The sequence below is a fragment of the Procambarus clarkii genome, chromosome 82, assembly GCF_040958095.1.
Source record: "Procambarus clarkii isolate CNS0578487 chromosome 82, FALCON_Pclarkii_2.0, whole genome shotgun sequence".
NCBI classification, from domain to species: domain Eukaryota; kingdom Metazoa; phylum Arthropoda; class Malacostraca; order Decapoda; family Cambaridae; genus Procambarus; species Procambarus clarkii.
The window spans coordinates 16,751,108-16,774,692 of NC_091231.1; the positions used below are offsets into that span (position 1 = coordinate 16,751,108).

The 23,585-nt window shown below is 41.2% G+C and overlaps 1 protein-coding gene across 1 annotated transcript in view; it reads left to right on the forward strand.

Moving 5' to 3' along the window:
• Nucleotides 1–15,542, forward strand: part of LOC138358166 (uncharacterized) — a 38,175-nt gene extending 22,633 nt beyond the window's left edge. The window contains exon 2 of the mRNA XM_069315670.1: nucleotides 14,961–15,542. Coding sequence (XP_069171771.1) covers nucleotides 14,961–15,542 — 582 coding nt within the window. The remainder of the gene's footprint in view (nucleotides 1–14,960) is intronic.
• The last annotated feature ends 8,043 nt before the right edge of the window (nucleotides 15,543–23,585 follow it).

Below are 23,585 nucleotides of genomic sequence, written 5' to 3' on the forward strand. Positions count from 1 at the left end.
GGGAGATCATTTACATATATCAGAAACAAGATAGGACCGAGTACAGAGCCCTGTGGGACTCCACTGGTGACTTCACGCCAATCGGAGGTCTCACCCCTCACCGTAACTCTCTGCTTCCTATTGCTTAGATACTCCCTTATCCACTGGAGCACCTTACCAGCTACACCTGCCTGTCTCTCCAGCTTATGTACCAGCCTCTTATGCGATACTGTGTCAAAGGCTTTCCGACAATCCAAGAAAATGCAGTCCGCCCAGCCCTCTCTTTCTTGCTTAATCTGTGTCACCTGATCGTAGAATTCTATCAAGCCTGTAAGGCAAGATTTACCCTCCCTGAATCCATGTTGGCGATTTGTCACGAAGTCCCTTCTCTCCAGATGTGTTACCAGGTTTTTTCTCACGATCTTCTCCATCACCTTGCATGGTATACAAGTCAAGGACACTGGCCTGTAGTTCAGTGCCTCTTGTCTGTCGCCCTTTTTGTATATTGGGACCACATTCGCCGTCTTCCATATTTCTGGTAGGTCTCCCGTCTCTAGTGATTTACTATACACTATGGAGAGTGGCAAGCAAAGTGCCTCTGCACACTCTTTCAGTACCCATGGTGAGATCCCATCTGGACCAACCGCCTTTCTAACATCCAGATCCAGCAGGTGTCTCTTGACCTCCTCTCTCGTAAGAGAGAGGAGTGTGTGTGTGTGTGTGTGTGTGTGTGTGTGTGTGTGTGTGTGTGTGTGTGTGTGTGTGTGTGTGTGTGTGTGTGCGTGTGTGTGTGTAGTCTTATACTGTAGTGAATGTCTGCTAATCAATAATTTTGATTAACTACATATATAAACCATAAATTCTGAACGAATTCTGTCTCTGCAACTGCACTCCCAAACAGGACCAGTCAATGTAATTAGTGCATATGCACCAACCCTGACTTCTCCAGCAGAGGCAAAGGAAAAATTCTACGATGATCTCAACAGTGTCATAGCGAGAATCCCTGTAAAGGAGCCACTGTTCATCCTCGGTGACTTCAACGCCAGAGTGGGTGCCGAGCACAAAATTTGGCCCACTTATCTGGGTCAATTCAGCATAGGGAGGATGAATGAGAACGGGCAACGTCTGCTAGAACTCTGCTGCCTTCATGGTCTTTGTGTCACCAACACGTTCTTCGGCACAAAGCCTCAACACCGAGTATCTTGGAGACACCCCAGATCCAAGCACTGGCACCAGCTTGACCTGATTCTTACCAGGCGTGCAAGTCTACCCAGCGCCAAGATTACGCGTAGCTACCAGAGTGCTGTCTGTAACACCGACCACTCACTAGTATGTAGCAGGGTCAAGATGCAACCAAAGAAGATTCATCACTCGAAAAAGGCGGGCAGACCTCGCATCGACCCCACCAAGACCCGCAACCAGGACAAGGTGGAAGATTTTGCACGCGTGCTCGAGGAAGCTCTCCCTGGCCCAGCTGGGGTCACTGCCTGTAAAAGATGGGAGCCCTTCAGAGACGCTGTGTTCAACGCTGGCATATCCACCTTTGGCAAGAAGACCAGCAGGTCAGCAGACTGATTCGAGGCTCACTCGGAAGAGATGACACCTGTCATCGAAGAGAAGAGAAACGCCTTGGCAGCCTACAAAGCCTGCCCAAGTCAGCGCAACTTACAGATCCTTCGGGCCGTCCGCTGCAAAATGCAGCAGAGCGCCAGGCAATGTGCCAACAACTATTGGCTCCAACTCTGCTCCCAGATACAGACTGCAACGGATACAGGCAATGTAAGGGGAATGTATGACGGCATCAAGCAGGCCCTCGGCCCAATCCAGAGGAAGACCGCTCCTCTGAAATCTGCCACTGGCGAAGTGATTCAGGACCAGACACTGCAGCTGAAGCGCTGGGTCGAGCACTACTCTGAACTATACGCCAGGGACAATGTGGTCATCGAAGACGCCCTGAGCGCCATTGAGTGCCTGCCTGTGTTAATGGAGCTCGACAGCGAACCGACCCTCAAAGAACTCAGCGATGCCCTAGACTCCCTTGCTTCTGGTAAAGCTCCTGGCAAAGATGGCATTCCTGCTGAGACCTTGAAGTGCTGCAGAGGTAGCATGCTCATGGAACTGCATGAAATTCTCTGCCTCTGCTGGGAAGAAGGAGAGGTGCCACAGGACATGAGGGATGCCAACATCGTCACACTGTATAAGAATAAAGGTGACAGGGGCGACTGCAACAACTACCGTGGAATCTCCCTCCTCAGTATTGTCGGAAAGCTGTTTGCTCGAGTCGCATTGAAGAGGCTCCAAGTACTTGCAGAGAAAGTCTATCCAGAATCACAATGAGGATTCAGAGCTGGCAGGTCCACCATCGACATGGTCTTTTCCCTCAGACAACTGCAGGAGAAATGCAGGGAACAGAAGCAGCCACTCTTCGTAGCCTTCATAGATCTGACGAAGGCCTTCGACCTCGTCAGCTGGGATGGCCTGTTCAAGATCCTCCCCAAGATCGGATGCCCACCCAGGCTCCTCAGCATCATCAGATCTTTCCATGAGAACATGAGGGGCACCGTGGTCTTTGATGGCCTAACATCAGACGCCTTTGACATCCAAAGTGGAGTAAAGCAGGGCTGCGTACTGGCTCCAACCCTATTCGGGATTTTCTTTGCAGTTATGCTGCGGCACGCCTTCGGATCTGTCACGGAAGGTATTTACCTCCGGACCAGGTCGGATGGAAAGCTCTTTAACCTCGCCAGGCTGAGAGCCAAGACAGAGGTTCGGCTGAGGTGTCTGCGCGACTTCCTTTTTGCCGACGACGCAGCAGTCACTGCCCACTCAGCTGAAGACCTCCAACGGCTCATAACCCGCTTCAGCGAGGCCTCTCAGGCTTTCGGACTCACCATCAGTCTGAAGAAAACACAAGTCATGGGACAAGGAGTGGACTCCCCACCTGACATCGGCATCTCTGATTCCAAACTGGAAGTCGTTCACGACTTCGTGTACCTGGGCTCCACAATCTCTGACTCCCTCTCTCTTGATACGGAGCTAAACAAACGCATCGGTAAGGCATCTACTACCATGTCCAAACTGACAAAGAGAGTGTGGGCCAACAATAGGCTAACTGAGTATACTAAGATTCAGGTTTACAGAGCCTGTGTCCTGAGCACTCTCCTTTATGGCAGTGAGTCTTGGACACTCCGCGCCCGTCAGGAAAGACGGCTGAATGCCTACCACATGCGCTGCCTTAGACACATCTTGGACATCACCTGGCAGGATAAGGTGACAAACAACAACGTCTTGGGGAGAGCAAGAATCACCAGCATGTACACAATGCTGAAACAGAGACGAATGCGCTGGCTCAGGCACGTTGTGCGAATGGGCTACAGCAGGATCCCCAAGGATCTCCTGTATGGAGAGCTGATGCAGGGAAAGCGTCCAACAGGCAAGCCCCAGCTACGGTACAAAGACGTATGCAAGAGGGACATGCAAGCCATGGACGTTGATCTTGCTACGTGGGAGACATTGGCTGCAGACCGTTCAGCCTGGAGGCAGTCTGTTCAAAGAGGTCTCTCCATGTTCGAGGAGTCACTTGCCAAGGAATTGGAGGCAAAGAGACAGAGAAGGAAAGCCGGTAGCCAGGAAGACAGACCAGAATCGGACTTCGTTTGTGCTCGGTGTGGGAAGGACTGCCACTCTCGGATTGGCCTCATTAGTCACACCAGACGCTGCACCAGGATTGACAACTAGGGCGCAACTCCATAGTCTCCCGAGACTGAAGGATGCCTACTATATATATATATATATATATATATATATATATATATATATATATATATATATATATATATATATATATATATATATATATATATATATACATATATATACATATAAACATATACATATATATATATATATATATACATATATATACATATATATATACATATATATACATGTCGTACCTAGTAGCCAGAACGCACTTCTCAGCCTATTATGCAGGGCCCGATTTGCCTAATAAGCCAAGTTTTCATGAATTAATTGTTTTTCGACTACCTAATCTACCTAACCTAACCTAACCTAACCTATAAAGATAGGTTAGGTTAGGTTAGGTAGGGTTGGTTAGGTTCGGTCATATATCTACGTTAATTTTTACTCCAATAAAAAAAAATTGACCTCATACATAATAAAATGGGTAGCTTTATCATTTCATAAGCAAAAAATTAGAGAAAATATATTAATTCAGGAAAACTTGGCTTATTAGGCAAATCAGGCCTCGCATAGTAGGCTGAGAAGTACGTTCTGGCTACTAGGTACGACATACATATATATACATACACACACATATATATATATATATATATATATATATATATATATATATATATATATATATATATATATATATATATATATATATATATGCATATATATATATATATATATATATATATATATATATATATATATATATATATATATATATATATATATATATATATATATATATATATATGCATATATATATATATATATATATATATATATATATATATATATATATATATATCGTGTGTGTGTGTGTGTGTGTGTGTGTGTGTGTGTGTGTGTGTGTGTGTGTGTGTGTGTGTGTGTGTGTGTGTGTGTGTGTGTGAGTGTGTGTGTGAGTGTGTGTGTGTGTGTGTGTGTGTGTGTGTGTGTGTGTGTGTGTGTGTGTGTGTGTGTGTGTGTGTGTGTGTGTGTGTGTGTGTGTGTGTGTGTGTGTGTGTGTGTGTGTGTAGTCTTATACTGTAGTGAAAGTCTGCTAACCAATAATTAACTACATATACAAACCATAAACCCCCCATATTGTGTATGGAAAGCCATTTGTGAGACATTTTTTAAGATATGCAGTCCACTAAACCTCATACCATTTGTTATCGAAATATATAAACTAACGTAAAATATAAATTCCATATAAATTCATATAAATTAAATAAATAAAAATCTCACAGGTCAGTTCTAACATTGTTTGGCCAACTTCGAACCAGGATCATGAAAAATGGTCCACAACGAACCATAAATACTACACTGTTCCATCAGATTGAAAAAACTAGTGTAATAAATTAGTAAGCAATACATTTTCATTGGAAGATTGGCCACACATGACCCTCAGGACACGCGAGCCCCTCAGGACACGCGAGCCCCTCAGGACACGCGAGCCCCTCAGGACACGCGAGCCCCTCAGAACACGCGAGCCCCTCAGAACACACGAGCCCCTCAGGACACGCGAGCCCCTCAGGACACGCGAGCCCCTCAGGACACGCGAGCCCCTCAGGACACGTGAGCCCCTCAGGACACGCGAGCCCCTCAGAACACGCGAGCCCCTCAGGACACGCGAGCCCCTCAGGACACACGAGCCCCTCAGGACACGCGAGCCCCTCAGGACACGCGAGCCCCTCAGGACACGCGAGCCCCTCAGAACACGCGAGCCCCTCAGGACACGCGAGCCCCTCAGGACACGCGAGCCCCTCAGGACACGCGAACCCCTCAGGACACGCGAGCCCCTCAGGACACGCGAGCCCCTCAGAACACGCGAGCCCCTCAGGACACGCGAGCCCCTCAGGACACACGAGCCCCTCAGAACACGCGAACCCCTCAGAACACGCGAGCCCCTCAGGACACGCTAGCCCCTCAGGACACGCGAGCCCCTCAGGACACGCGAGCCCCTCAGAACACGCGAGCCCCTCAGGACACGTGAGCCCCTCAGGACACGCGAGCCCCTCAGGACACTCGAGCCCCTCAGACACGCGAGCCCCTCAGAACACGCGAGCCCCTCAGGGCACGCGAGCCCCTCAGGACACGCGAGCCCCTCAGGACACGCGAGCCCCTCAGGACACGCGAGCCCCTCAGGACACGCGAGCCCCTCAGGACACGCGAGCCCCTCAGGACACGCGAGCCCCTCAGAACACGCGAGCCCCTCAGAACACGCGAGCCCCTCAGGACACGCGAGCCCCTCAGGACACGCGAGCCCCTCAGGACACGCGAGCCCCTCAGGACACGCGAGCCCCTCAGAACACGCGAGCCCCTCAGAACACGCGAGCCCCTCAGGACACGCGAGCCCCTCAGGACACGCGAGCCCCACAGGACACGCGAGCCCCACAGAACACGCGAGCCCCTCAGGACACGCGAGCCCCTCAGGACACGCAAGCCCCTCAGAACACACGAGCCCCTCAGGACACGCGAGCCCCCTCAGGACACGCGAGCCCCTCAGAACACGCGAGCCCCTCAGGACACGCGAGCCCCTCAGAACACGCGAGCCCCTCAGAACACACGAGCCCCTCAGGACACGCGAGCCCCTCAGGACACGCGAGCCCCCTCAGGACACGCGAGCCCCTCAGGACACACGAGCCCCTCAGGACACGCGAGCCCTCAGGACACACGAGCCCCTTAGGACACGCGAGCCTCTCAGGACACACGAGCCCCTCAGGACACACGAGCCCCTCAGGACACGCGTGCTCCTCAGGACACGCGAGCCCCTCAGGACACGCGAGCCCCACAGGACACGCGAGCCCCACAGAACACGCGAGCCCCTCAGGACACGCGAGCCCCTCAGGACACGCAAGCCCCTCAGAACACACGAGCCCCTCAGGACAGGCGAGCCCCTCAGGACACGCGAGCCCCCTCAGGACACGCGAGCCCCTCAGAACACGCGAGCCCCTCAGGACACGCGAGCCCCTCAGAACACGCGAGCCCCTCAGAACACACGAGCCCCTCAGGACACGCGAGCCCCTCAGGACATGCGAGCCCCCTCAGGACACGCGAGCCCCTCAGGACACACGAGCCCCTCAGGACACGCGAGCCCTCAGGACACACGAGCCCCTTAGGACACGCGAGCCTCTCAGGACACACGAGCCCCTCAGGACACACGAGCCCCTCAGGACACGCGTGCTCCTCAGGACACGCGAGCCCCTCAGGATACACGAGCCCCTCAGGACACGCGAGCCCTCAGGACACACGAGCCCCTCAGGACACACGAGCCCCTCAGGACACCCAGCCTCTCTAGGAACTTCAAGGTCACTCACCAATTTCGTGAAGTGTTATTCCGCGGAGTGACACCACTTAACTTAAAAGTAACCAAATTACCGGCTGCGTCCTCGCAAGTTTATAATACATTAAATTTGTGGAGTTAATTTCACGACGTCAATAATTAGATTTAATACTTCTAAATAATACTGAAGGTAAATAAGAGCCTAACATCAACACTTATGTGTATACTTTCTCTTAAATAGAGAATTATTTAAAATATATATATTGCACTTGTCTCCTCAATACAATATTTATTAAATGCCATTCCACCTCCGGGTAGGATATTTACATTGACAAGTGTTTATTGATAACCTAGTCCCATATTACCATTGACTAGTTGAACTAATTGTTGTACATTCTAGTCCCATTTATTTCCATAGTCTAGTTGTAATACATTAAACAACCTAGCACCTTTAATTAATGGTGAAACCATATCTTAGATGGAATTTTTCCAGCTCGAATTGAATTGTGTATATATAATTGTTAACTTATAATCATTGCACCTTTGAGTGATTAATTAATGTCTACACCTACCTAGGGGGATTTTGAAAAGCTAACCTAATAGTAATTCCAGTGACACTGGATTCAAATCATGTTTGTGTATGATTAGATATATATATGTCGTACCTAATAGCCAGAACGCACTTCTCAGCCTACTATGCAAGGCCCGATTTGCCTAATAAGCCAAGTTTTCATGAATTAATTGTTTTTCGACTACCTAACCTACCTAACCTAACCTAACCTAACTTTTTCGGCTACCTAACCAAACCTAACCTATAAAGATAGGTTAGGTTAGGTTAGGTAGGGTTGGTTAGGTTCGGTCATATATCTACGTTAATTTGAACTCCAATAAAAAAAAATTGATCTCATACATAATGAAATGGGTAGCTTTATCATTTCATAAGAAAAAAATTAGAAAAAATATAATAATTCAGGAAAACTTGGCTTATTAGGCAAATCGGGCCTTGAATAGTAGGCCAAAAAGTGAGTTCTGGCTACTAGGTACGACATATATATATATATACGCATGCGAACAAGCCTGAATGGTCCCCAGGACATATGCAACTGAAAACTCACACCCCAGAAGTGACTCGAACCCATACTCCCAGAAGCAACGCAAATGGTATGTACAAGACGCCTTTTGATATATATATACATATATATATATATATATATATATATATATATATATATATATATATATATATATATATATATATATATATATATATATATATATATATATATATATGTGACCCTACTGTACATATATATTTATATATATATATATATATATATATATATATATATATATTATATATATATATATATATATATATATATATATATATATATATATATATATATATATATATATATATATATACATATATATATATATATATAGAGACATCAAAACATCACCGAGACATCAAAAATCAGAACATCAGTCACCAAGAAAATAGAAGAAGGAAACACTATTGGCGCAATACGAGTCATCACCAGTGAGGACTCAATTGCCGACAGAGATGCCGCAACAGCTCAAGCCCTAAGGGAGAAACACCCACCCAGGGCTCCTCGTGAGGACGACATTGTACAAGTGGGGGCTACCGGAGCAGAACCTCTCTGGGTGGCTGAATCTGTGGTCCATAAAGCAGCCATGTCCTTCCCTACAGGATCAGCAGGTGGGTTCACAGGACTAAAACCCAACCACCTCAAGCAAATGCTCAACCCTGCACTGGGTGACATTGCAAAGAACCTCTTGGTGGAACTAACCAGATTCACCAACACATGTCTAGCTGGCAACATACCAGCGTCCATAAGACCTATCTCTTTTGGGGCATCTCTCTGTGCTCTAAAGAAAAAGGATGGAGGGATCAGGCCAATAGCTGTGGGCAATTCTCTCCGGCGTCTCGTCGCAAAGGCAGCTGCAAGAACAGTTAGTGATGCAGCGGCCAACATGCTGAAGCCAAAACAGCTCCTGTTTGGCATTCCACAAGGGTGTGAGGCGGCAGCCCATGCAGCTCGAGCCTTCATCGCCAACATCACAGACGAAAAGGCCCTTATCAAGCTAGATTTCAAAAATGCCTTCAATTTGGTGCGGAGGGATGTGTACTCCGTGCGGTTCATAGTCATTTCCCTTCCCTCTACCCTTTTGTACATTCATGCTACAGTATGGATCTTAAGCTACTTTTTGGCGAACATGAAATTGACTCGCGAGAAGGCGTCCAACAGGGTGACCCCCTTGCTCCTCTCCTTTTCTGCTTAGTCATCAAACAAGTCACAGAGGTCCTGTCCAGCGAGCTTAACATCTGGTTCTTGGATGATGGTACCCTAGCTGGTTCCCAAGACTCCCTCCTGGAGGACATCAGAAAACTCCAGGAGCAAGATGCAGTTTTAGGCCTCACCCTGAACCCTTCTAAATGTGAAATAATATGTTCCAACCAGGGCATCGTAGAGAGAATAGAGGGTCTTCTGCCAAATATCCATAAAACTAAACCTGAAGACAGGACACTCCTAGGAGCTCCCCTGGGGTTGAAAGCCATCGATGAGGTCCTTGATAAGAAAATCGCCGACCTTAAGAGGATGGATGGGAGGATTGAGGATATTGATGCTCATGATGCAGTCTACCTCATCACCAGATGTCTGTCCCTCCCCAGGTTAACCTACTTTCTGAGGTGTTCACCATCTTACAGTAGCCAAAAACTAAGTGAGTATGACCGGTTACTGAAATCAATGCTAGAAAAAGCCCTTAACCTCTCTCTCGATGATCTACAGTGGAAACAAGCCTCTCTTCCCGTAAGACTTGGGGGCCTCGGAGTTCGAACAGCAACGCAAATCGCTGTTCCAGCCTTCCTGTCCTCCTTATCAGCATCCGACGACCTTGTGAAGGAAATTCTACCTGCCCACTTACATCAGCTGGCAGGTGTACATGATCCCAATTTTACACGCTGTGCCACAGAGTGGGCCTCTCGTGCAGGCCAATCACCTCAACCACCATCCCCAAAAACCCACAAGCAATCCAGCTGGGATGGCCCCATTGTAGACCAAGTTGCTGCAGAGTGCCTGGGTGCTGCAACAACACAACACGACATTGCTCGCCTCACAGCAGTAGCAGCACCACATGCAGGGGATTTCGTGTTAGCAACCCCAATGTCGGAAACTGGCACGCGTCTCATACCACACGCCCTCCGAATTGCTGTGGCCCTCCGCCTTGCTGCCCCAATCCACACCAGATATAGGTGTATTTGCGGCGAGGTGGTGGCTGACAGGTACGGCCACCATGGCCTATTCTGCCAAAGCACAGGGGGATGGCACTCAAGGCACAATGAAGTTAACGACATCATCAAGAGGAGCCTCACCACAGCTGGATGCCCAGCTGAAAGAGAGCCCCGTTACCTAACGCCCCATAACTCTGATGCTCTTATTGGTCGCCCGGATGGTATCACAGTGAACCCCTGGAAGAATGGCAAGCAGTTGGTATGGGACTACACGTGCGTATCAACCCTGGCTAACACCTACATTAACCTCAGTGTTGCACAACCAGGTGGCGCTGCCACCCACAGAGAAGCAGCCAAATCCCGTAAGTATAGTGAACTGGATCACCACTACAATTTTGTCCCCATTGCTTCTGAGACACTCGGTGCCTGGGGTAAAAGTGCTACCAGTTTTTTGAAGGAACTGGGTTCTAGGCTCATTGAAACAACAAGGGACCCAAGAGCTGCAAGTTTCTTTTCCAGCGCCTCAGTGTGGCGATACAGAGGGGAAATGCGCACTGCATCCAGGGTTCCTGCCTGCCATCTGAGGAGCTGGAGGAACTCGACAACCTATGATAACCATCTTTGTACCCCATATGTAACTCCTTTTTTGTAACAAAGTTCAAATAAAGTAAATATTTATGTGTACATACTACATATATATATATATATATATATATATATATATATATATATATATATATATATATATATATATATATATATATATATATATATATATATATATATATATATATATTATTAAATATGACCGAAAAAGTAAGATTAATAATTCTAACACGAATTTTCTCAATCTTTCGTACATTACGCTTCACTGTTGGAGGTAAATCAAAAATCACTTCTCCAAAATTCATTTTTATTTCTAGTCTGACGCGACACGGGCGCGTTTCGTAAAACTTATTACATTTTCAAAGACTTCACAAATACACAACTGATATTAACGCATGTTCTGTCTTGTGTTGATACTTTTAATACCCTATTAATATCCCCTCCTGTTCTGTCTTGTGTTAATGCCACATCACCCTTCCCACCTCACTCAAATGTAGATATAATATCAGAGAGACGTAAGTTCTAATCAGTTGTGTATTTGTGAAGTCTTTGAAAATGTAATAAGTTTTACGAAACGCGCCCGTGTCGCGTCAGACTAGAAATAAAAATGAATTTTGGAGAAGTGATTTTTGATTTACCTCCAACAGTGAAGCGTAATGTACGAAAGATTGAGAAAATTCGTGTTAGAATTATTAATCTTACTTTTTCGGTCATATTTAATAATATATGTCTACAGGAAAGACTGCTACCAAAATATACTAATATATATATATATATATATATATATATATATATATATATATATATATATATATATATATATATATATATATATATATGTATATATATGTATATATATATATATATATATATATATATATATATATATATATATATATATATATATATATATATATATATATATATATATATATATATATATATATATATATATATATATATATTAGTATATTTTGGTAGCAGTCTTTCCTGTAGACATATATTATTAAATATGACCAAAAAAGTAAGATTAATAATTCTAACACGAATTTTCTCTATCTTTCTTACGTTTCTTTTCACTGTTGATGGTAATTCAAAGATCAATTCTCCAAAATTCATTTTTATTTCTAGTCTGACGCGTTTGACTTGACTCAAAGACTTGAGCGCGTTTCGTAAAACTTATTACATTTTCAAAGACTTTAGTTTACAAACACATAACTGAAACTGAATAGAGCTTACACATCTTCGAGGTTTATATCTACATTAGGGTGAGGTGGATGAGGTGAAAACAAACTTTCAACAATGGGTATTGAATGGGTATTAAATTCAAACACAAGATAGAACACGGAAACAATGGGTATTGAATGGAAGTAATTGTAGAAAGCCTATTGGTCCATATTTCTTGATGCTTCTATATTGGAGCGGAGTCTTGAAGTGGGTAGAATATAGTTGTGCATTAATTGGCTGTTGATTGCTGGTGTTGACTTCTTGATGTGTAGTGCCTCACAGACGTCAAACCGCCTGCTATCGCTGTATCTATCGATGATTTCTGTGTTGTTTGCTAAGATTTCTCTAGTGATGGTTTGTTTGTGGGAAGAGATTATACGTTCCTTAATGGAGCCCTGTTGCTTATGCATCGTTAAACGCCTGGAAAGAGACGTTGTTACCTTGCCTATATACTGGGTTTTTTGAGGCTTACAGTCCCCAAGAGGGCATTTGAAGGCATAGACGACGTTGGTCTCTTTTAAAACGTTCTGCTTTGTGTCTGGAGAGTTTCTCATGAGTAGGCTGGCCGTTTTTCTGGTTTTATAGTAAATCGTCAGTTGTATCTTCTGATTTTTGTCTGTAGGGATAACGTTTCTACTGACAATATCTTTCAGGACCCTTTCCTCCGTTTTATGGACTGTGGAAAAGAAGTTCCTGTAAAATAGTCTAATAGGGGGTATAGGTGTTGTGTTAGTTGTCTCTTCAGAGGTTGCATGGCGTTTCACTTTCCTTCATATATATATATATATATATATATATATATATATATATATATATATATATATATATATATATATATATATATATATATATTTCATTGAATATGACCGCATATTCTGTATTTATTATTTTCTGGTTTAGGGCTTCTATCCCTCTAACTATTTTCTTAGCATCAGGGCTTAGTTGAAATAGGAGTTCTCCAAAACTCATTTTCGTACTTTTAAGGAACTGGAGAACTCCTATTTCAAAATTTCAGTTCTCCAAAACTGGAGTTATATATATATATATATAAATATATATATATATATATATATATATATATATATATATATATATATATATATATATATATATATATACATATATATATATATATATATATATATATATATATATATATATATATATATATATATATATATATATATATATATTATTAAATATGACCGAAAAAGTAAGATTAATAATTCTAACACGAATTTTCTCAATCTTTCGTACATTTCGTTTCACTGTTGGAGGTAAATCAAAAATCAATTCTCCAAAATTCATTTTTATTTCTAGTCTGACGCGACACGAGCACGTTTCGTAAAACTTATTACATTTTCAAAGACTTTAGTTCACAAATACACAACTGAATAGAACTATTGTTCTATTCAGTTGTGTATTTGTGAACTAAAGTCTTTGAAAATGTAATAAGTTTTACGAAACGCGCTCGTGTCGCGTCAGACTAGAAATAAAAATGAATTTTGGAGAATTGATTTTTGATTTACCTCCAACAGTGAAACGAAATGTACGAAAGATTGAGAAAATTCGTGTTAGAATTATTAATCTTACTTTTTCGGTCATATTTAATAATATATGTCTACAGGAAAGACTGCTACCAAAATATACTAATATATATATATATATATATTATATATATATATATATATATATATATATATATATATATATATATATATATATATATATATATATATATATATATAACCGAAAACTCACACCCCAGAAGTGACTCGAACCCATACTGCCAATAGCACTATTCATCTGGCGTACAGGACACCTTCACCACTCGACCATCACGACCATTCAAAAGATGATGGTAACCGAAGCTATTTACCCCACCATCCCGACGGCGCTCTTATGGTAATCTTGGGCATAGTATTTTATCAAATCACCTCATTTTTTGGGGCACACGTGAGAAACACAAATACAAACTAGCCTGAATGGTCGCCACGCTACATCTATGCCTAGGGACTGAGTAGGTTGTTCTATTCTTATGAATAGAACCTACCATGAACACCCAAATCACGGAACTATTTACTCTACCCACCATGAGAGTAAGGACAAGACCGGAATATAGCGATGCCAACACAGAAAACACTGCTCAACATAACAGGCCTATTTAATCTTTGTATGTGCTTCGTCCCCCCATTTATCCCCATTTATCTCCTATTTATCCCCTATGTATCCCCCTTGTCTTTCCCTTTATTGTACTTGTTTATCACCTGACCCCGTACTGGTATAAATTAATGAATTCTGTAATTTCTATTCACTTGAGAATGAACCATGGAGGTTTGAAACGTTGTGCAAATTGTATAAATAAATGTAATACATTCTATAGTAATTCAATTTTCTTCACCTTGACATAACGAAAAAGAGTTCTGGAGAACTCCTCTTTCCGCTAAGGCCTGATGCTAGAAAAATAGTTAGAGGGATAGAAGCCCTAAATCAGAAGATAGTAAATACAGAATATGTGGTCATATTTAATGAGACATGTTTAAAAGAAAACCTGCTGCCAGTATACACCAATATATATATATATATATATATATATATATATATATATATATATATATATATATATATATATATATATATATATATATATATATATATATATATATATATATATATAACGGTATTTAATTTTAAGTGCTAACCTTAAGACAAGGTAGGATGACCCTAGGATACTAACTACAGTATTTGTTCTGCATTATGAGCAACACAAAAACAAGCCGTGTAAATACAAACCAAACAGCCAGTATGGATACTGCAGGAAAAATGAAAAGAACCCATATAGGACTTAAGGATCACTTAACATGACAGATCAAGAAATGTGAAGATTTGTCACAACAATCTCCAGTTGATTATGCTGACCTAGAAAGCTATTATCAAGCAACTGCAGGTAAATTTGAGCAAGTCAAATACCAAATAGCGACATATGTGGCTGAAATTGCCAGCACTAACTTATCAGAAACAGAAATAGGTGATATTATGGTTGATCTGCCGATTTATGAAGGTCACATTCAGGCCACATTACAGCCTTTCGTCTATATAATTGCCCAGAACAAGGCAACAACAACAACAGTTTCATCTAATGTGAGTCAAGCTGAAGCTCGACTCCCTCCAATTAATTTATCCACTTTCTCAGGAAAAGATGAGGAAGATTGGGACGAATTTTGGAACAAATTCGTAGACATTGTGGACTCACAACATCCTTTACCTAAGAATAGTAAATTCTCTTATCTGCAAGGTCAATTATCAGGTAAAGCTAAAACAGTAGTGTGCCATCTGAGGTTAACTAACGACGGCTGTGACCTTGCAGTACAACTCCTCAATGATAATTATGCTGATTCAGAAGTAAGAACATCACATTTAGTGCATGAGCTGTTGCCTTCATTGCTTTAGCTGATTCACTCCAAGTCCTTAAGCTGGAGGTAGACTTCCTGATGAAGACCCTCAGCCTGACCAGTCTATCAAACGGGGCTGACTTGGTCTTGAAAATAGTTGTCCAGGAGAAAATACCTAGGGACATATTGAGACAAATGAGTGCTCACTACAATAAAGTATATTATCCTTAAATGAAATATATGAAGGTTTGGATTCAGTAATTCATCAACTACAAACACATTACAAATTCAAACCACCAAGTAAACCTTCAGAAACCAATAATAGTAAACCACAGAGTACCAAAGGTACTCCAAATCAATCTAAACAATATAATTCCACATCAAAGTGGAACAGTGGAAGAGTGGGCGTATGTGCAGTGGGACCCTCCAAGCCTATAGTTACTGTGTTATCCAAGACCGTGACTCCAAAGGGTTATCTTCTTCTTGAGGTTATCTTGAGATGATTTCGGGGCTTTAGTGTCCCCGCGGCCCGGTCCTCGACCAGGCCTCCACCCCCAGGAAGCAGCCCGTGACAGCTGACTAACTCCCAGGTGCCTATTTACTGCTAGGTAACAGGGGCATTCAGGGTGAAAGAAACTTTGCCCATTTGTTTCTGCCTCGTGCGGGAATCGAACCCGCGCCACAGAATTACGAGCCCTGCGCGCTATCCACCAGGCTACGAGGCCCTACTGGAAGTACTGAAATGAAATGAAATGAAATGAAATGAAATCGCCCTACTTCCAGTACGAGGGTACTGGAAGCTATGGAACATGTTTGTTCTCTCAAGAGAAACATTCAATGTACCACTGCCCTAATTTTCCTGGTCGAGACGCCCGTGTTGAGTGACTCAAAGATTTGCAACATTGCACGAAGTGCCTCAAGAAACACAACATCATCAACTGTGAGACCCAATTACACACCTGTAATAGGTGTAACAAGGGTCAGCACTATGCAGCATTGTGTGGAGACACCAAAACAAAGTCTCCAAATCCCCAACGTGGAAGATAACATACCCACCACAGTATGTTAATCCAAGGTGCACCAAAAAATTAGTGCCCTATCAACAAAGATAAAAAATACTGCGACTTTGCCTACTGTTCAAATTACCATCCAGAATAAGAGGGCCGAGGTACATACCCGTGGGTTGTTTGACCAAGGGTCCCAGAGAATATTTGTCAATAAAAAGGTTGGCAGATGATTTACAATTAAGGGCTGTAACCCAGACGACATTGAGTATTTCTGGGTACCTATTGGATACAGGACCACAAGTCTACCAGGTGGTACAGCCATCAGTACGATTTGGCAGCTTTGTCTATCAAGTACAAACCATTTTGGTGGACACAATTCTAGTCGACCTACATGTGCAAGGACTTGGAGCTACTGCCAAATTCCCGAGAAACAGGGGAATAAAATTGGCAGCCAAAATTAAGTCTGATCACCTCACCGACTTTGGAATCCTTGCAGGTGCAGACTACAACCATCAATTCATTGGTAGCCCAACCAAATATCAGGGCATAACCATGCTTAATTCTGAAAAATAACAATATCAATATAAATCTAAATTTATCTGCTGATTATACAACTCCAGTAGCATTATACTAAGAAGAATACAGCTGACGATAACATCAGAGATTGATCCTTGCACAGCATCTTGTCTGATCAGAAGCATCCTTGCACATGTAGGTCCACTGGAATTGTGTCCACTAAAATGGCTTGTATAATCATTTAAAGTTGAGAATGAGTTCATGAGGCCTCAGTGGCAAATCAGTGAACAGTAGCCTAAACAGCTACAAGTCACTGCGACCAATGTCACTGAACCCTCTGCAGTCTCAGAGCCATACTTGACTTTAATGATTGACTGACTATTCAATCCTCTGAATCAACTAACTAAATTAAAGCTCAATTTGTCAGCCAAATAACTTCAGCAAATAAGCACATTGGATCATGACTGATTATATAAATCCGACGACTGATTTTGATTCATTTATTATTTAATCAAGATGTATTCCATGGGCCTCAGTGTTTATATAACTGTCAGTGTGACCAGTTACCTGATCATGCTTCAAGTTAGTATAACTAATGTCACTCTTCACACCGCAGTCCCAGAATCATACTTGATTGTAATAATTGTTCACATTCAGTCTTCTGGGTTAAATAATATGTAATTAGGCTTGAAATTTAGCCTCACAAGAGTTAGCCGGGAAATGAAATCGCCTGAGACTTTTAACCCCTGCTGCTCTAGTATGGGACATCCGTCCTGTACGAACAGAGCACAAATGTGTGATTAATAACTACTAACACTAAATTAATCTAATAATTCGAAGGAGCAGTATCACTGATCGTTTGTTCTAAATACTTGATTTCGACCTGTGTTCGCCCTCCTGGGAACTATGTCGGAAAAACCGACACCAGGGGCCTCGTAGCCTGGTGGATAGCGTGCAGGACTCGTAATTCTGTGGCGCGGGTTCGATTCCCGCACGAGGCAGAAACAAATGGGCAAAGTTTCTTTCACCCTGAATGCCCCTGTTACCTAGCAGTAAATAGGTACTTGGGTGTTAGTCAGCTGTCACGGGCTGCTTCCTGGGGGTGGAGGCCTGGTCAAGGACCGGGCCGCGGGGACACTAAAGCCCCGAAATCAACTCAAGATAACCTCAAGATAACCATTTACTAATATTCAATACAATTGGTAGATAATATTGTTGCTGTTTGTAAATAATTAATTGATTCATAGAAGACGTGGCACACTGGAATTTTCCACTCATAGAAAACGAGATTCCCCCCGTGAAAAACGGGACATCATTGCTACGTTGCTGTTAATTTCACAAGCTAATTCTGTTGAGAAACATTTTAAATACAGCAGTCTTTGGACTGTTAACATCAAATAAACATCTCACTTGAATTAACCTAATTATTAGCACCAAAATTGATTAAATTTGACCTTTCTACCATTTCTTGACATCTGAACAAGAGAACCAGGGCGTCAGTGGAGGGCAAATAGTCAGCCATTTTGTTAATAACAACAAGTCACTGGAGCAAAACAGTTCCTATGGAGCTGTTCATAGCTGTTTGCGTGATAAACTATGTTAATCCCACTTTTCGTTCTTTAAATTCATATTGATGCATGCCAATTAGCAAGGTAACCATATTATTCAATCAAGTCCAAAAATATTATTAAATTCTCTATTGTATTCAAAACACCAAATATTGTAATTATGAATAAATATCAACTTAGTTACTGTTTATATGGATAAACGAGGGTGTTTATGTCACACTGAAATATATTGTTAATTATTAATAAAAAGCTGGTTTGTGATAAGGCACACTAAATATATGATTATTTATCGCCAATCAAACAAAATGCTACACTTGTAAATGCACAAAAAGAAAAAAAACAATATAAATGACACATTTTACACTCAACATTTCATTTACGCACGAAGTATAACATTTACACACAAAATATGCGATTAAAACACAAAATACAACATTAACAGACATAATATACGATTTACAGACAAAATATATCATATACATACAAAAATATGCGATTTACACTCAAAATATACCATTTACACATATACTGCAAATAATACTGCAAATACACTCAAAGTATGACATGTACACACTGCATGGTATTTGCACAAATATAACAAATTTCATATATGCTCGTACAATCAAAAACGCACTCTCACAAAATTGACACAATTTCATTAACATAACAGTCACATAAAAAACAGTCACATAAAAAAACAGTCACATAAAAAAACAGTCACATAAAAAAACAGTCACACAAAAAAAACAGTCACATAAAAAAACAGTCACATAAAAAAAACAGTCACATAAAAAAACAGTCACATAAAAAAACAGTCACATAAAAAAACAGTCACATAAAAAAACAGTCACATAAAAAACAGTCACATAAAAAACAGTCACATAAAAAACAGTCACATAAAAAACAGTCACATAAAAAAACAGTCACATAAAAAACAGTCACATAAAAAACAGTCACATAAAAAACAGTCACATAAAAAAACAGTCACATAAAAAAACAGTCACATAAAAAACAGTCACATAAAAAACAGTCACATAAAAAACAGTCACATAAAAAAACAGTCACATAAAAAAAACAGTCACATAAAAAAAACAGTCACACAAAAAAAACAGTCACATAAAAAAAACAGTCACATAAAAAAAACAGTCACATAAAAAAACAGTCACATAAAAAAACAGTCACATAAAAAAACAGTCACATAAAAAAACAGTCACATAAAAAACAGTCACATAAAAAACAGTCACATAAAAAAACAGTCACATAAAAAAACAGTCACATAAAAAAACAGTCACATAAAAAAACAGTCACATAAAAAAACAGTCACATAAAAAACAGTCACATAAAAAAACAGTCACATAAAAAAACAGTCACATAAAAAACAGTCACATAAAAAACAGTCACATAAAAAACAGTCACATAAAAAAAACAGTCACATAAAAAAAACAGTCACACAAAAAAAACAGTCACATAAAAAAAACAGTCACATAAAAAAAACAGTCACATAAAAAAACAGTCACATAAAAAAACAGTCACATAAAAAAACAGTCACATAAAAAAACAGTCACATAAAAAACAGTCACATAAAAAACAGTCACATAAAAAAACAGTCACATAAAAAAACAGTCACATAAAAAAACAGTCACATAAAAAAACAGTCACATAAAAAAACAGTCACATAAAAAAACAGTCACATAAAAAACAGTCACATAAAAAACAGTCACATAAAAAACAGTCACATAAAAAACAGTCACATAAAAAAACAGTCACATAAAAAAACAGTCACATAAAAAACAGTCACATAAAAAACAGTCACATAAAAAAACAGTCACATAAAAAAACAGTCACATAAAAAACAGTCACATAAAAAACAGTCACATAAAAAAACAGTCACATAAAAAAACAGTCACATAAAAAACAGTCACAAAAAAACAGTCACATAAAAAACAGTCACATAAAAAAACAGTCACATAAAAAAACAGTCACATAAAAAAACAGTCACATAAAAAAACAGTCACACAAAAAAAACAGTCACATAAAAAAACAGTCACATAAAAAAACAGTCACATAAAAAAACAGTCACATAAAAAAACAGTCACATAAAAAAACAGTCACATAAAAAAACAGTCACATAAAAAACAGTCACATAAAAAACAGTCACATAAAAAAACAGTCACATAAAAAACAGTCACATAAAAAAACAGTCACATAAAAAAACAGTCACATAAAAAATCACTTTCACTCATACTCTTGAAGATCTATTTTTTTCAGATAACATATAAAGAATTTACACAAATATCCAATCAGCATAAAAAACAGTTGCACCAGTTTCACTTCAGCAATTAAAACACCACTTGCTTAAAAACACCATTCACACAATACTATTATATAACATATACAATTAATACACAACTTGCATAATTAATACACATCTTTGCACAGTTAATTTAACCAAACTTGACAATCAATACACAACAGGTGCAAATACACAATTCGTCCATATACAATTACACAACATGCAAAATTAATACACAACTTGGACAATTATTACACATCTCTCATAGTTATTACCCAACTTGCATATATACAATCAAAAACATATCCAGCACAAATACATACAATATAATACATAACTAGCCCAAATACGTAAAATACACAACTAGCACAAATACACAATTCACACAAATAAAATTATAAAATATACACAATTAATACACGAGTTGCACAAATAAAATCCATATACAACTAGCACAAATACGAACATTTCACAACTAGGGAGCCGGTCGGCCGAGCGGACAGCACGCTAGACTTATGATCCTGTGCTCCCGGGTTCGATCCCGGGCGCCGGCGAGAAATAAAGGGCAGAGTTTCTTTCACCCTATGCCCCTGTTACCTAGCAGTAAAATAGGTACCTGGGTGTTAGTCAGCTGTCACGGGCTGCTTCCTGGGGGTGGAGACCTTGTCGAGGACCGCGCCGCGGGGACACTAAAGCCCCGAAATCATCTCAAGATAACCTCAAGATTGCCCATACATTAAATGCACAACTACACAATTCCCACAAATACACTCATAAAACAAAAACAATTAATACACAACTCGCCCAAGTTGTGTATTCGTTCCACTAGTTGTGGAACAATTAGTGGAGTTTAGTCCACTACGGGCTCACCATAGCCCGTGCTATTTGGAACATTTTGTTCCGAGTAGCTGAATCTAAAACAACAACAACACAGTTGTTGTCAGGCGCCCAACGCTGTGTTGTAGTGTATTGGGCTATATAATTACTATTGGGCGCCTGACAGCTGGGTGGACAGCGCTTCGGATTCGTAGTCCTGAGGTTCCAGGTTCGATCCCCGGTGGAGGCGAAGACAAATGGGCAAAATGTTTCTTTCACCCTGATGCCCCTGTTACCTAGCAGTAAATATTGACCTGGGAGTTAGATAGCTGATACGAGCTGCTTGCTGGGGATGGAGGCCTGGTCGAGGACCGGGCCATGGGAAAACTACGCCCCGAAATCTTCTCAAGATAATCACAAGATAACAGTAGAATTTGTCTTTGAGAATGTGAGAAGAGACCTTACGAAATACATCATTATGCGTCATACCAAAATTAAAAGTAAAAATGAACTTTGTAGAGTTAATTTTTCAGTTAAAAAATCATTCATACATAAAGAAATGGATAGCTCTATCATATCACATGAAAATATTTGAAAAAATATATAAATTCGGGAAAACTTGATTTTAGTGTTGAGGTGGTACCTTAACCACTAGACCACACTGACTGTGCGAAAATCTTGGTAGTCGTGAGACTATTTATACAAGATCCGACAACGCTAGGTGGTCAACTCGGCATATATATATTTCATCGAATCACCTCACTTGGTGGAGCCGTGTGAGCAACACAAATGTGAACAAACTTGAATGGTCCCATGCCAATATGCAACTGAAAACTCTACACCCCAGAAGGATTCAAACTCAGGCAGCCAAGAGCACTATGCATCTTGGCGTACCTTGTACCTTAATCACTAGACCACACTGACTGTACAAAAATCTTTATAGTCGTAAGACTATACTAGATCCAACAGCACTCAGTTGTCAGCTTGGGCATAGATATTTCATCTCACTTGGCAGGGCCACGTGAGCAACACTAATGAATGGGTCCCAAGCTGAATGGGTACCTAGTTAAGGTACCAGGTACGTCAAGGTGCATAGTGCTTCTGGCTGTCTGGGTTCGAATCCTTCTGAAGTGTGGCGTTTTCAGTTGCATATTGGCTTGAGACCCATTCAAGCTTGTTCGAATTTATGTTGCTCACGTGGCCCCACCAAGTGAGGTAATTCGATGAAATATCTATGCCCAAGTTGACCACCGAGCGCTGTCAGATCTTGGATATTAGTCTGACGACTGTCAAGATTTTTGTACAGTTAGTGGGGTCAAGTGGTTAAGGACCAGGTATGCCAAGGTGCATAGTGTTCCTAGCTGTCTGGGTTCGAATCCTTCTGGGCTTAGTAAGGGACTATATTAATAGGGTCTTCTGCATATTGATGCGGAAGACAGACGCAGAGAGTCACAGTAAAAGTATGTGTTAGCTGGAGTTCCGATTGTCTCGATACTAATGATGGAATTTTTGGTGAGTGAACTAGTGGTAGTTCGGGAGCTATGTGGAGTTATGAGGACAGAGTTGGATTCTCTGCGGGAGGAGCTACGACAGCTGAAACAACGTCAAGAAGAAACAAAGGAGGAGAGCAGTATTAAAAAGTGTGTGCCTAGTAATGTTGTAAAGGACAAGGGTCTTAAGGAGACTCTGATAAAGCTGCCTACAGATGTCATCAAGTATTCCAACCCATTCGCAGTGCTGGAAGACGAGTGCTGAAGGGACACTGTAGTTCGCTCGAAAGATAAGCCAGCGAAGAGAGCGCTTGTCCCTCAAGATGCTCACAAAGTTATTGAAGTAATTAAGCGAATTTTGGTTGAGGGAGATTCTCAGGCGAGGTATTTAGATAGAGCATTTTTGTGCCA